Raw genomic sequence first — 13,513 nt, 5'->3', positions numbered from 1 at the left:
AACACAGCGGCACTCTTTGCCTTTGACCACACTGCTTTGCCGCCATTTTATCAAATAGCTACTTACTACAGTGCTCTATTCTGATTGGCTAAAGACTACAATATATTGAATGAAAGCCAATGAAATGATAGCAAGCTCTTTTCGGTTCCGCTGGGGGTCATTGATGTACCCTAAGTCCCCCCCCCCCTCTCCCCCCTTTTTCCCCGCCCCTGAGAAGATTGGGAGCTTTAGCAACGACGACAGCGACGGAAGCGAAAACGCCACTATTAAATGTCTTCGCGTTGTTTCAAACATCGTCGTGATTATTCCAACTCATGTAGGTGAAATTTCCTGGAGTTGAATTCTTGGAGACCGCACGCAAGTTGAGAAAGAGAAAGAAAAATTCGTCGTGTTTACGTCCTCCACAAAACGTCCCATCAGCAAATTTCACGTCCTAGTCGTGCAATGACGACAAAGAAATGTACCAAAAAGTGTAATTCGTGTTGATATTTCTGGGCTTGCAAGGAAAACATCACTTATTCGAATCTGAATCGGAAATGGAGCTTAACTTTTTGTTCAATAAACCCACCTTTGTACAGAAATTTCCGTCTCCATTCTGACCCCAGTCTTGACAACAAAATGCTAAATTTTTTTGTCACTCAAAAATGGGCAAGCCGATTGCGGACCCACCAGCCAATAGTAAGCCCACAAGTAAAAGTTCAAAGGATACTCCTTTCATAAGCTTTCTTCCCTTTTCCCGTGATTGCAAGTCGAAGCTTGGTTTTATGTATCGGTTCACAAGATCGACTTTTATTGGACAACACGTTAACTTTGTTTGCATAACGGAGACAGCAATCTAGGAAACCGAAACTGGAGATGCAATTTTATTAGTTTCATCTGCAATGAACATGAAACGCGCGCCGTGTCACTTTTTACACATTACTTCCGCCCAAGATTTAATCAATTCACGCGATTGTGTCACCTAGTAGACAATAAGTAGAGACCAGGTGTGTCTTTACCCATTTTATTATTATTCCCCAACTGCAGTGACTGGGAAAATGTACTGTTATTATTAATGTAAGAGAATAAAAAGAGGCAGAGTTAACAAAGAGAGTTAACAAAATTACACAGAAAACAAACTCGTGGCAAAACGCATTGGTTCCATCAACCGTGGCACAATTTCTACAACGCAGAAACGACATTGACAAATGTAAATGAGTTGAAATTAAATAGCCAACTACGAGAGACAGCGACACTTGAAAAAATATATCGAGATCCGGCAGGAAGGCTTGAAATATTTGAGCAACCAAGTGGATAACAAATTTACAGTGATTTATCATTAACATTTCCAAACGTTTTTGACAGAACACAGGTGCAAGAAGAAAAATTTGCATAGGCTCTTTGATTATCGTGGAAAAGATTACATGTGTGAGCAAGGCAACATGCAATCGCGTACCCAGAGTCCTCAGGCTCTTTGGCCAGCGCTTGGTCGCCAGGAGAGACTCTGGGGAACTGGAATTGTATTTAAATTTTTTGATTGGCTCCCCCGTAACGGCTTGCAATGTTTTACCGCAGAAATCCTGCGGTAATAAAATTCCAGTTCCCCAGAGTCTCTCCGGGCGACCAACCGCTGGCCAAAGAGCCTGAGAACTCTGGGTACCAGAGTGGGCAACATGTACATCGACATGAAAGCCGAGTTCAACCCTTTAACCTCAATATTGATCAATATCTAATTTCTCCAGCATGCAGGTGAGGAGAATAGAGGAAATGATCACCAAAGATGAATGCTTTGATTTTTGAGCAAATTCTCCCAACTGTAACATAACAAATATGTAAACAATGCTAAAGAGAATCTTTATGTTGATATGATTAACCTTGGATGACTTTCTTTTTGGTGTTAATCCCAGAACAAGATCATTGCTGTAACGCATCTTGTACTTATACCAACTGGAAAAAAAATTCTGTTTACAGATAACAGGTTTTTCTTCTGGATGAATTTCCTTTTCAGTCAGTTTTCAACGCAAACAACCAGAGAAGACTCGAAAATCACCAAGAACAGGGATGAAACACACACCAATAAGAAAATCATCCTAGAATGAGTAACACTCAAGACATATTATTTATGAAAGACCGCTTGTTTTCCATCAATCACCAGACTATTATTTTCATTTTCCTTTGCTTAACAGAATCAAAGACTTTAGTATGAGATAAACTATACACATACCTTAACTTCAAAACTAACAGAAAATGACAACAGGATTTACAAGTACAAAAACCTGGTGGACCACACCCCATCTAAATTTTCAGATTTACAAATGGGACCACAGAGAATAATTCTAATCATTAAGCAAACTTGTCATACACAGCTTTGCACTCAAAAAAACAAGCACTGGAAAAATTTATTACGAGACACTGAACCTTCATCAGTAAAAATATCGCTTCCATGGTTAGCTTGAATTTGCAGTGTAATGAATTTTACACTTACAGTGAATAAACTTTTAGATGATTTTACATAAGATCACGTTTGAAAAACTAATTAACCTCTCAATATAGACTAGCCTTTGCACAATTTGAACATCATGATTGATATGCTGGTGCATATTTCAATGCCAAAATCTGAGAATAAATCTTGTTTAGGTATCAGTCAGTCTTCCCTCTTGACTTGGGTAAGCGACAAGCAAAACATGCATGCCAAATGCTGCAATGCTTCTCCCTTACTCACCCCTGAGAGAAAGCAGGGACCGCCTTGACAGCAAAACAGTCATATTACTGCGTTGGTTTTTCAACAAATGCACAAGGTCTTCAACAAAAGGTCTGGAGCAAGTGTATATATTGAAAGTGTGAGGCTCGCACAAGGATCCACACTTTCAGCGCTAATTTAACCCTTTATCCTCTAATATCAAAGAAAAAATTCTCCTATTTTGTCCTCATAATTTCCTCATTTAAGTGCTGGGCAGATGTTTTTAAATATCAAGAAAATTCACCTTGGTGATCATATCCTTAATTCTCATGACCTCAGGGGTTGAATAAGCATTGAATTTGATGCTGATCACTGTTAGGGCTTAAAGGGTTCAGGAAAAAAAAACTGACTGTTTTGCGGTCTAGTCCAACTGCCCAAAGTGTAAAAAACTAACTCTATACAAAAGAATCACAACATGTTAACTTGCATTGCCTTCATAGTTGGAAAGAAAAAATTTGTTTGTATTTTTCGCAGTGCTCACCATTTTACGCCACGACTTTCTTAAATTACCATCAAGATCTCCACACGCAACTCAAGAGAATTACACCAGAGTAAACAGCCAGTACACAGCCTGACGGACAATATCACTATTTACCACTTACTCAACAGGTGCATTTATTCATTGCACTTGTTCATTTATCGATAAATGCTGTCCTCTTTTGAAGTCCTCAGCAAATGCAGGGTTACATTGCACATGTACCTATTGAATGAGTCATGAAAAATTGTCTCCTCTATCGTTCAAAATGCATGTAAAATTTGTCGCTCCCTTGTTCCTCGAATATGTGCAGCACGTAAGTTCAAGTCTTAAGGAACACAGCCAGCTTGTTAATCGGCAACTGCTTTGTTACCCAAGAGTTGGGAACTCCTCATCGGCATTCAAGTCATAATTAGCACTTTCACCGCCATCGGGACGGCCACCAAATCCTCCTCCACGACCTCTTCCACGGCCACCACCCCGGCCACGGCCTCCTCTGTCGCCCCTGCCACCACGCCCACCTCTTCGTGGTTCAGAAGTACCTTTGAAGTCCATAGGAATGTCAAGCACTTGCTTGACTCTGCCAGAAGTCTTAATTTTTTCTTCAATGACCTGAAAGGAATAAGATTCAAATAATTATTTCCTGACAATTTTCATTTGAATGAATAAAGGCCCGTTTAAATGGTTTCAACATTTTCCCAACATTAATTCAACAGATGTTGAGCAAATGTTGAATGGAGTGTTCAAATGGTTTCAACGCCATCCAACATTTTCAAGAACAAAGAAAATGTTGAATCAATGTTGAATGAAAGTTTAAACCAATTTAAATTTGATTCAACACGTTTTCAACAATGTTGAACGACCTGTTCAAACGCCCCGACATTTGGTTCAGCAACTGTGTTGAACGCATGTTGAAGTAAATGTTGAAACCGTTTAAACAGGCCTTAAGATGTATTCTATCAGTCAGGACACAAGTATACTAAGAAAAAAATCTGCTCCACTTCCCTACTTCGAGGCACCATTTAGCCAGAGTCATAATTTCCATGTGGGCTCCAATTAGAGAAACACTTTGGGTTCCAGACTCCACCACAAAAAGTTCAAGCTTGTACAGCTCAAAGACCCTGGGACCATGCTTCCTGTTTACTGCTATAGTAAAGTACTAATACCAGTGCTTTCCTTAACCCATTAACGGTCGAGGCGCCCAAAACCGGCCGATATTTTCCTTGCGCCCGCGCTAGGTTCCTGCCTCCCCTAGAAGGGATAATTTTGTCCTTTATTGTTCTAATTGTCTTTAGAAAAGACTGACCAATCAGAATCTATCGTCTGAGCATATATTTTTAGGTCTTAGGGGGGTCTAGACACAAAAAGGTTTTTGTCTTCCAAAAATATCAGATTTCATCGATAATGGCGGGCCACGTGCTTTACGCTTAAATATTCAAGACGCCAATTTCGCATTTTCCGAAGGAAAACACACCTTTTTGAAACGGTAAATCGAAAGAGGAACTTCTAAGGAATACTCGACAGTTTCAACAGCGGAAATCCAAGCAGTAACGGCGAAGAAATTATGCTTCAAGGAAAATTTGTAGTTTTACCGAGGCGACGAGCTGGCGGACATCTCAAATCATTATTTTCGCCATGGACTTTCTTGGTGATGTTAGAGTGTTTCTCGCAATACAACTCACAAAGAATTACAGGTCTGATTGTGGATTTGTACTGAAATACTATTCTAATTGATCGATTCTTCGTATTCCGAACAGTTTTCGCAGAAGTTTTGAAAAACGTGCCCCGCACGGGTCGATAAATTCGCTTCAAAATTGACTTGCAATTGCTTCAAATCGCTTGCGAGTCGGTCGCCTCGCGGCAAAAATTATATGCGTTTTCTTCTAAGACCTATACAAAGACTTATTTGAATAAATGTTTTAATTAGGAAAGCTTTATTGCCTGTTTTTCTTTCTATTTTCATTGATGAAACGTGATAACTGCCTAATCTTGCGTAAACAAACACGTCTTCTCGAGAGCGGATCAATTACTGCCATGTGACGAGAGGATCAAATTTCATTAAATTTTCGAAATTTTTACCTTCAGCTTTGTTTTTTGGGTAATCTTTAAATCGCAGGTAGGGTATTTTATTCGACAATTAGAAATTCTAGCTATTCTAGACTAAAGGAGTGCTGTTTCTTTGACCCAGTAAGTTGTCAATTTTTACTGCACATTAGGTTAATTATTAACAATATGCTAATTTGTGAAAATGTCGAAAACACGTGGGCTGCAATGGGTTAAATATTGCTATTTTATTTTAGTAAACAAATTTTAAACTGTACTTACCCTTCTGGCTGCAAACTGCTCTTCACCCTCGCCTTTTCGTTTAAAGACTTTTGTGTCTTTCCACATGCCTTTTTTCTCGCCTTCGCCTGGTTTGCGAAGTTCAAATGAAGCTGATGCACGCTCCTTTTCTTGCTGTTTCTTCCACTCATCAAGAGACATCTCCTTGGGCGGCTCCTCTTCTTTTGTTTCCTCATTCTCCTTATCTTCTCCTTGGGCACTAAAAAAAATTGTAACAAGTGTTTATTAGATCATCCCACTTATACGCGGCTGTAGACACCACCCTGTAAGGTGCCCAGAAAGGTTTCGGAATGGTTTCATCTTGTTGTCGCAACATTAAAAGCTGAAAATAAAGGTTCTTGAAAGAAGCAACAACCTTCACCTGTCCCAGGTGTCACCGTTAACGTTACACCTGTAAAATTAATGTGCTCCATCAACATGAGCTCTACATGGCACAACCTTCATGTTATGGATAGTGTCTCACTCTTGACTCTGATTCTGTCAAGATTACAATTCCATCGCTTGGTTTTCCCTAGGTCACAACAGCAGTCATTACACAAGTGGAATGGTGACCAATTTAAACCGCCGAGTGAAGGCATTTATGAGCCAGTCCTTCTAAACAGATCCTTTCTCTTTTCAAAGTGTGCCAATTTGAAGAAGTGTCAAATTATGCCATACATTAACAAACTGACTGTTCTGACTGACTGTTCAGTCAGCTCTGACAAAATTAATGGAAAGCCCCCTAAGAATAGCATGTCTGTTCTCTAAGCCAGTAAAACATACTTACTCCTCAGGGGTCTCCTTGACGGCATCTGGATCAGGAGAGGCTTCTGCCCAGTCTGTCACTTCTGACTGGGGGAACACCTCTTGGTCTTCACTGAAATCACAAAATAGTAAAACTCTGATGAATGTCAAACAAGAAATACCAAAATCTCACTGGTTTGAATGTCACTAGTGGTCGATAGTTGAAATTGAAAATAACATGGTTAAAAATCCCAACTAGCAATAGGCAGACCAGCTGGCTATTTACAAGCGCGGCCGAGGAGTTGAACTCAGGGCTACCGAGAAACAACGCCTGCTAGCGAGTGATCAGAGCAGGACTTGAATCCAGCACCTCTGGATTTCAAGTCTGGCACCCTAGCCACTCAACCATGCTGCCTTCCCTTTTATCTACAATCTTGGACAGATCAAATGAAAAATTAAGACCACCCCTCCCCCCCATTTCAATGATGGGAAAATGGCACGTTTTGCTTAGCGCGCGAAATCATCATTGATTTTGGGGGGAGGGGGGGTTTAATTTTTCATTTTATTCTGTCCAAGATTGAATCTTGGACAGATCAAATGAAAAATTAAGACCACCCCTCCCCCCCATTTCAATGATGGGAAAATGGCGCGTTTTGCTTTGCGCGCGAAATCATCATTGATTTTGGGGGGAGGGGGGGTTTAATTTTTCATTTTATTCTGTCCAAGATTGTAGCTTTAAGTTTTCATGATCAAAATGTGCATCTTACCTTTGTCCCTCTGTAGGACTCCCCCAGTTATACTGCCCTCCGCCATCACGCTTGTCTTGGGGCTTCACTGAACTACAAACAAATGCAAAGCAAACCAAGAAATTAATACTCTCTGAGTTGTCAAATCGCTACAAAATAGATTTGGAATAAGCGTTTCCTCACATTAAAAAGCGAAAAACTTTGAACAATGAAGGGAACTGTTCTAGAATCAAATCTAATGGGCAATTTTTAACGGTTCATTGTCCAGTAAAGCATGTTACATGTTCACAGATTTTTGATGTAGTAAAATGTTCCTACTGTAAAAGAATTTCTTCCTGGTGGAGGTTTAACCCTATGAAAGTTGACTTCACTTCTTCAATTGCTTTTCATAAGAAAACAAATTACACTGGTACCTTTGAGAAACATTCTAAAATTAATGATCAAGACAAGGTAGCCACTATGCCTTACATATATGACAAAAAAAGGCAGTGAACATGTGTATGTTGTAGGTTAAAATGAATCCCAGGTTATAATGATTTTAACCTAGGTTGATTCGTACTTTCCTTTGTTTCAGATGTAAATTACCCAACCTTAATAAAGGAAAATACAAATCAACCTAGGTTGAAATCATTTTAACCTGGATTCATTTTAACCTACAACATATACATTATATGTATTTATCAACTTGATTAGTATTCATGAAATAGATTATCCACAAATTAGCGCAAATCAGAGAAGCTGGCAAAATTTTAGTCAAAAACTTAAAAGGCAGTCAATACAACAACATAATTCTTTAACAACAACAATTAAATAAGACTAAACCAGCTTTCTAAAGGAGCTACTAGTATCCAAGAAAACAAAGAAAGGAATTGTAGAAATCACATCAAATATCAGTTGCTTGAAAGGATTGTCACCTTGGGCAGCTGCAAGCTCATGATAAATTTTAACATGAATGGCGAATGATAAAGATTTATCTATTCTTTACAGGAAAGTAAAAACTAACGATATAATGTTCCGACGTTTCGGCGACGTCATGACACCATTCTCAAGGAATGGATAATACAGGCGAATGATGTCATGACATCGCCCAAACGTCGGAACATTATATTGTTAGTTTTTACTTGCCTGTGTATTTCTAAAGCATTATTAATCTATTCTTTAGTTTAGGAATTCCTCTTGAAACAAACTAATGTTACTCTCTACTGTAAAAATTGAAAGAAACATTTTGTTACCTCAGAATCTATTTTTTAAAAAGCAAATCTTCATATCATTTAAATTTAACACAATGTTACAGGAAAAATACAAAAATTATCAGGATACAACATTTAAATATTGCTAACATCATTATCAAGAAGAGAATGACAATTAGAAAGTGAAAATTGTCAAACTAAATTTGATTTCCTCATTCAAGAGGTAACCCAAACATCGCATGCGTAATGAGACTCATTCCAAGCTGAACTGTTTACATAACTCAAAATGCAAAAATGTCAATGTTTACCAACGAATCATTTATAGTAACTTTTCACATATTCTATACTTTGTGACAATGATGGTCACAACATTGAATCGTAGTATCGTGATAATTTTTCTATTTCTACTGAAACGTTTTAACAAACCTTTAATCATTAAAGAACAAGTTTTCAGGAATTGAATTGAGTAAACTAAGAGACAATAACTCAAGAATTACCAAAATCATGCCTGCTTCATACAGTCATTATTACTTCAAACATTACTGGACCAAAGAGGTTAGCATTTTAATTTTTTTTCACACAACACAGCCTTTTTTATACAGAAATGCCTACCCTTAGATTTCTAACAACATTTAATTTAGTTTATTCCTTGCAAAGGAATCAAAGGAAAATATTTATTGAAGAGACAAAGACCTGGTTTAAACCTGTTCCAGGAATGTTAGTAAGTAAAACACAAAGTTAACAGGCTATGAATGGATTTATATTAAAAAAAAAAAAAAACAGTTACAGAATGTATGTCCAACCTTCTGTCCCCGCGACTTGAATTGTCCAGTCGGGGGCCCCTAGACCACAAGAAGAGGACAAATTTCTTTACAAAACAGAAATGCTTCAGACCAAGAAAAAGGCAAAGGATGACTAAACAAGAGCTTGAGTGTTTAGTAAGAAATTATTGAAACGAGAAGAAATGAAACCCCATTTTTTGACAAGAAACACACAGTTTAACATTTTGTTATTACAGGTAAAATTAATTTGATGCCTAAATTGAACATAGGTACTCAAGAAAATCATATTCCCACTGTAAGTAAAAGGCACAACTTTATGCCACCCACTCACAGGGATTTCATAAAGGGCCAGGCATCGGGCAAATTGAACATCTGTGAACACAGCTTTGCCCGTAGTGCTTTTAACATCCCAACCAACTCTTTCAAAAAAGACCACAGCGAAGTTAACTATCCTACCCAAGTGTGCACTAGCCAACCTGTAATTGCCCAGCTGTTCAAATTTAATAAACCCCTGCACTCATATCCTCATTGGTGTAGATGTTCAGAATTCCCACTTAAATCAATTCAGCATTTTTTGTGTTGTTTCTTCATCCAGCAGGGAGGGTTTTCAGATACATCAGCAACAATGGAGGTCAGGAAGATTTTAAAAATAACTTTTTAGAGTTAATAAAAAAAAACACACCACACACACGAATCATTTTGGGTCCTTTACAATAGCTGAATTAGGCAAGTAATACCAGATCAGTGATATTTCATTTCATAGCTTCAAAACAGCCTCCTAAAACCAAAAATGTTCCTCAGTGATCACAAATGTTTCCCTTGGCACATTGAAAGAATGACAGAGGTCTGCCAAAAGTTTATGATAAATTCACAAACGAATACTTGATGGTGCATCAATTTTCTCGCACTCTCTCAAATTCTTGTCGGCCAAAAAAGGGTCTCTTTGGGTTACGTTCTGGGCCACTGGATTTTTTGGTAGGCTACTTTTAGCCTAATGGCACTTTTTCCTCTAAAAGATTTATGTTACTTGCACCTCCATGTCACTAATTTATCTGAACACCCCTGGCTTTAGCCACCTATGCCGTCGGATTTTTTCAATTTTCATAAAATGGCCTCGCTTGTCCTTTCCACTCGGTTTCAGATCAACATGACCTTGCGAACACAAAAGTGGTCTTGTAATCTGCATGTGCCAGTTTTGAACCTTTGACAAGACTATCTTTTCCCTTGGACTGATTTTGGGTGGAAATATTTGCAGAATATGCTCATGGTTGAAGCATTTGCCCCACAAAGCATCTACTGTTTTGAACTTTAAACACAATAGGCCCCTTTGCAAGGGCACATATCACAATGATAAACATATTGTGCAAATAAATCCACCCTCAATTTTCTTTCAATGCCTTTTACTATCAATCATAATACTAATTTGTCTGTTTATAATAATGAAGAGTAAGGTAAGATTGTAATTTGAAGCCACACAAATTAAACTCCATACACCAAGTACCCACAGATATTACAAAGGTTGAAAAGAGATAACATAAAACTTTCAGTCCTAACATTTAACATTACCATTCTATCAACAGTTGTTAATGTGTTAGCTAAATTCAAACATGTGGAATTTGAGGATTTAACATGGTTAACTCAAAAGCATTATAACAAAACAAACTCACATATTTTCCCCAACAAAACACCTGTGTGGCTTATCAAGATAGCAAAATGTTTTTAAACAAAATGCCATGGAAAAATAACAGTATTGTGTGAGAAACCTGCATCACAGGCAGGCCAAGTGATAACACAACTTTCAAAACCAAAACATGAGGTCCAAGAGTCAGTAAATGAGAAGTGATTTTAAAGTTAGAACTGACAACTTGGTGGAATAGAATGGAGTTAAGAATTTAACTTTAGCGCATGCGAGACAGTTAACTTTAAAGAAAGGATCCTGAAATTAGCAACAAGCCAGTGGGTTTTACAATTAAAGGGTATTAAAATAATTGAGGACTTACGATCGATCACTTCCGCTTCTCCTTTCAAATTCTCGCTTTCTCCCGAAGCCGCCTCCACCACCACCGCCTCGCGGTCCAAATCCCCCACGGCCCCCTCTGCCGCCACCACCACCACGCATTCCCCGGCCTCCTCTTCCTCTTTCGAAGCCTCCTCTCTCTCTATCAGCTCCTTCCTTATCAGGGGACTCTGGATCTCCCTGGGAACCTTCTCTCCTGCGACTAAAACCGCCGCCAAATCCGCCGCCTCGCCTCTCTCTCGGAGCGTTTTCATCGCGCTCTCGCCTCTCACTCGGACCATTTGTTAGACGCGTATTTTTCTCGTTTTCTCTCCTCACATCGCTTTTTCCGCGACCACCACGTCTGCTTTCGGTTCTCTCTGCAAAACAACGAAATTGTTGAGCATTACGGGATGCCTCATTGCGCGAAAAAACTTACTGAACACGAGCAAGTGGAAAGTTTACAGCGGATAGAATTATTTATCAATTTAAAAAAAAACCTACACAACTTTATGTACATAACAACTGTTATCGCGTGCTGCAAATTGTCCATATTTTCTACATCCAGACGAATTTTACGCCATCGACAGGTGTCACTAAAAGGTACAATCGAAAAACACCAAGAAAGAACCCTGTCTTCGGTTTTAAATGCCATGTATCTGATCGAGTAAATTTCGCAATTTACGCGCGAGGGTTGTGTTGAAGTTGTACGCTTGGTTTCGTCGCTACAAGAGAAAACACCGCGCAGTTTTCCTCTTAACGAACTGAAATCAATAATTGTGTTTGTTTCTGATATTTGGGTTGTTTACGATTGATTTAAAACACGAGGTACAAAGAAAACAGGGCTGGAAAATTTGAAAACACCTGAGTGTAAACTACACATGTGGAGTGACAACATGATGGCGTCACAGTACAACTTGTACATTCGACGTTACAACGACAACAAAATTCAACCAACCTTCCTTTCCTTTGGATTCCTCGTTGATAGTGTCTTTCTTGCTCGCGACTGGTTTTGTTTCTTTAACAGGCGGCTTCGTAGCTTTCTTGTCCTGCTTCTTAGTCTTCTCCTTCTTCGACGGCTCCTCCTTCTTCTCCTGCTTTTGCAGGAAATCTTCCGGATCCTCGTCGTCAAAATTTAATGCACCGAAGCGATTATTCACTCCTATGCTGTATTCCACCTCCATCATGAATGGATGCGATGGAAAAAGCACAGATGATGGAAGATTGTGCTGCAAACACTCTAGCTGCTCGGGACTATCAGCAGATTTCACTCCTCGAAGCTATGCTTCACGCGCGGTGCATGCTTGGAGGGAGCTTGGCGGGCGAATCTCGTATTGCATCATGGGTTACAAACATTATCTTCTGGATAGGGGTAGTACAGCTAGCGTTGTGCGAGGAATGTAATGGTATAGATCTAGGGTTTCTAACAAAACAAAGAAAGAGAATCGGTCGCTCAATCAGGGATAGCATTTTGTAGACCAAACAGTACCTATTTCTAGGGAGAGGAATACTGTCCTTCGGGACAGGTAAATGGTACACGTACGCCTCAATTCATGATTCTTGGTGAGGGTCAATTCAAACGTGTTTACATCTCTCTTTACACACTTCTCGTTGCACTTAACTAAATGGTTATAATGCGAACTCGAGGTTCCTACTGGATGAAACACAGACATCCGTTAGGAAACTGGTCGTAGCAAGTTTGTTCGAACATGACCCACCTTGTCTGGGGTAGGGGGGTTATCGCCACCTCGTGAACATTATCGACAAAATTTTATTGGCTTTAAAATTTGAGTTGACACAGATATATTCAGCTAGCAAGAGTCAGCATTGTTAGATAAACAAGAAAAGTGAGGTTGAATCTCACTGTCATTTTTTGCTGCTGGATAGAGGGGTGGCTAAGCAATCAGTTTGGTTTTCTTTAGACACCATTTTGAGGTTGAGGAAGCGGGTGGGGGAGGGGGGGGGGGTGTGCAGGCAGAGGCCACCATCCGTTTTGGGGTTCGGTGGGTCCTGTTCGAGTATAGTAGTTTTGACCACTTCCCTTACAGTGCAGTGCACGTACGATAAAAAGTTAAAGTTGTGCAGTTTGTGGCCAGTGTGGGTAACTACAGTCTACAAAGTAAAAACTAGAGATGATAAAAAAGTAAAAATATCTAAAACTACTGATACCACTCCTAACAATTAAAAACGGCTATTTGAAGGCGCTTACGTGCACAGATAACCTGAAAACCTAAGCTGCTGAGGTCGAAGTTACAGCTTAATCTATCTAAAATTGGCTTTTTTTCTTCTGGGGCCGTGGAGGTTGATTCTGCGCTTCCCCCCCCCCCCCCTCCCCCTTTCCTACATAACCTCGCAAGTATAAAAGTTATGACAATGAGACTTGGAGGATAGAAAGTACGTCTAAATATGTTTACTTTGAGGCTTACGACGGGAAGTGATGACGTCATGATTGCCAAATAACGGCCATCTTGGATCCACCATCTTGAATTTCTGGATTTCTCCAAAACTTCAGCAAAGCGACGAAATTGAACGAAAAACA

At 39.3% G+C, this 13,513-nt stretch overlaps 1 protein-coding gene across 2 annotated transcripts; it reads right to left on the bottom strand.

Moving 5' to 3' along the window:
- Positions 1-2,360: 2,360 nt before the first annotated feature.
- Positions 2,361-12,272, bottom strand: LOC146456906 (uncharacterized). Of its 2 annotated transcripts, XM_085092497.1 has the most exons (7): positions 11,933-12,265; positions 10,979-11,354; positions 9,000-9,038; positions 7,028-7,099; positions 6,304-6,393; positions 5,520-5,736; positions 2,361-3,806 (listed from the first exon to the last, which is right to left on the bottom strand). In XM_085092497.1, exons 1-7 carry the CDS (start codon positions 12,159-12,161, stop codon positions 3,564-3,566), a joined length of 1,266 nt encoding a protein of 421 aa, XP_084948623.1. In that variant the 5' UTR covers positions 12,162-12,265; the 3' UTR covers positions 2,361-3,563. The 2 variants fall into 2 exon arrangements, with proteins under 2 accessions (XP_084948623.1, XP_084948624.1); XM_085092498.1 differs by lacking the exon at positions 9,000-9,038 and having other exon boundaries at positions 3,310-3,806; positions 11,933-12,272.
- Positions 12,273-13,513: the final 1,241 nt, after the last annotated feature.

This window comes from Pavona decussata, unplaced genomic scaffold, assembly GCF_977016875.1.
Source record: "Pavona decussata unplaced genomic scaffold, jaPavDecu1.1 SCAFFOLD_253, whole genome shotgun sequence".
Taxonomy (NCBI): Eukaryota; Metazoa; Cnidaria; class Anthozoa; order Scleractinia; family Agariciidae; genus Pavona; species Pavona decussata.
Note: the sequence above shows the minus strand (reverse complement) of the source record. Positions and strands in the feature narration are given on the sequence as shown.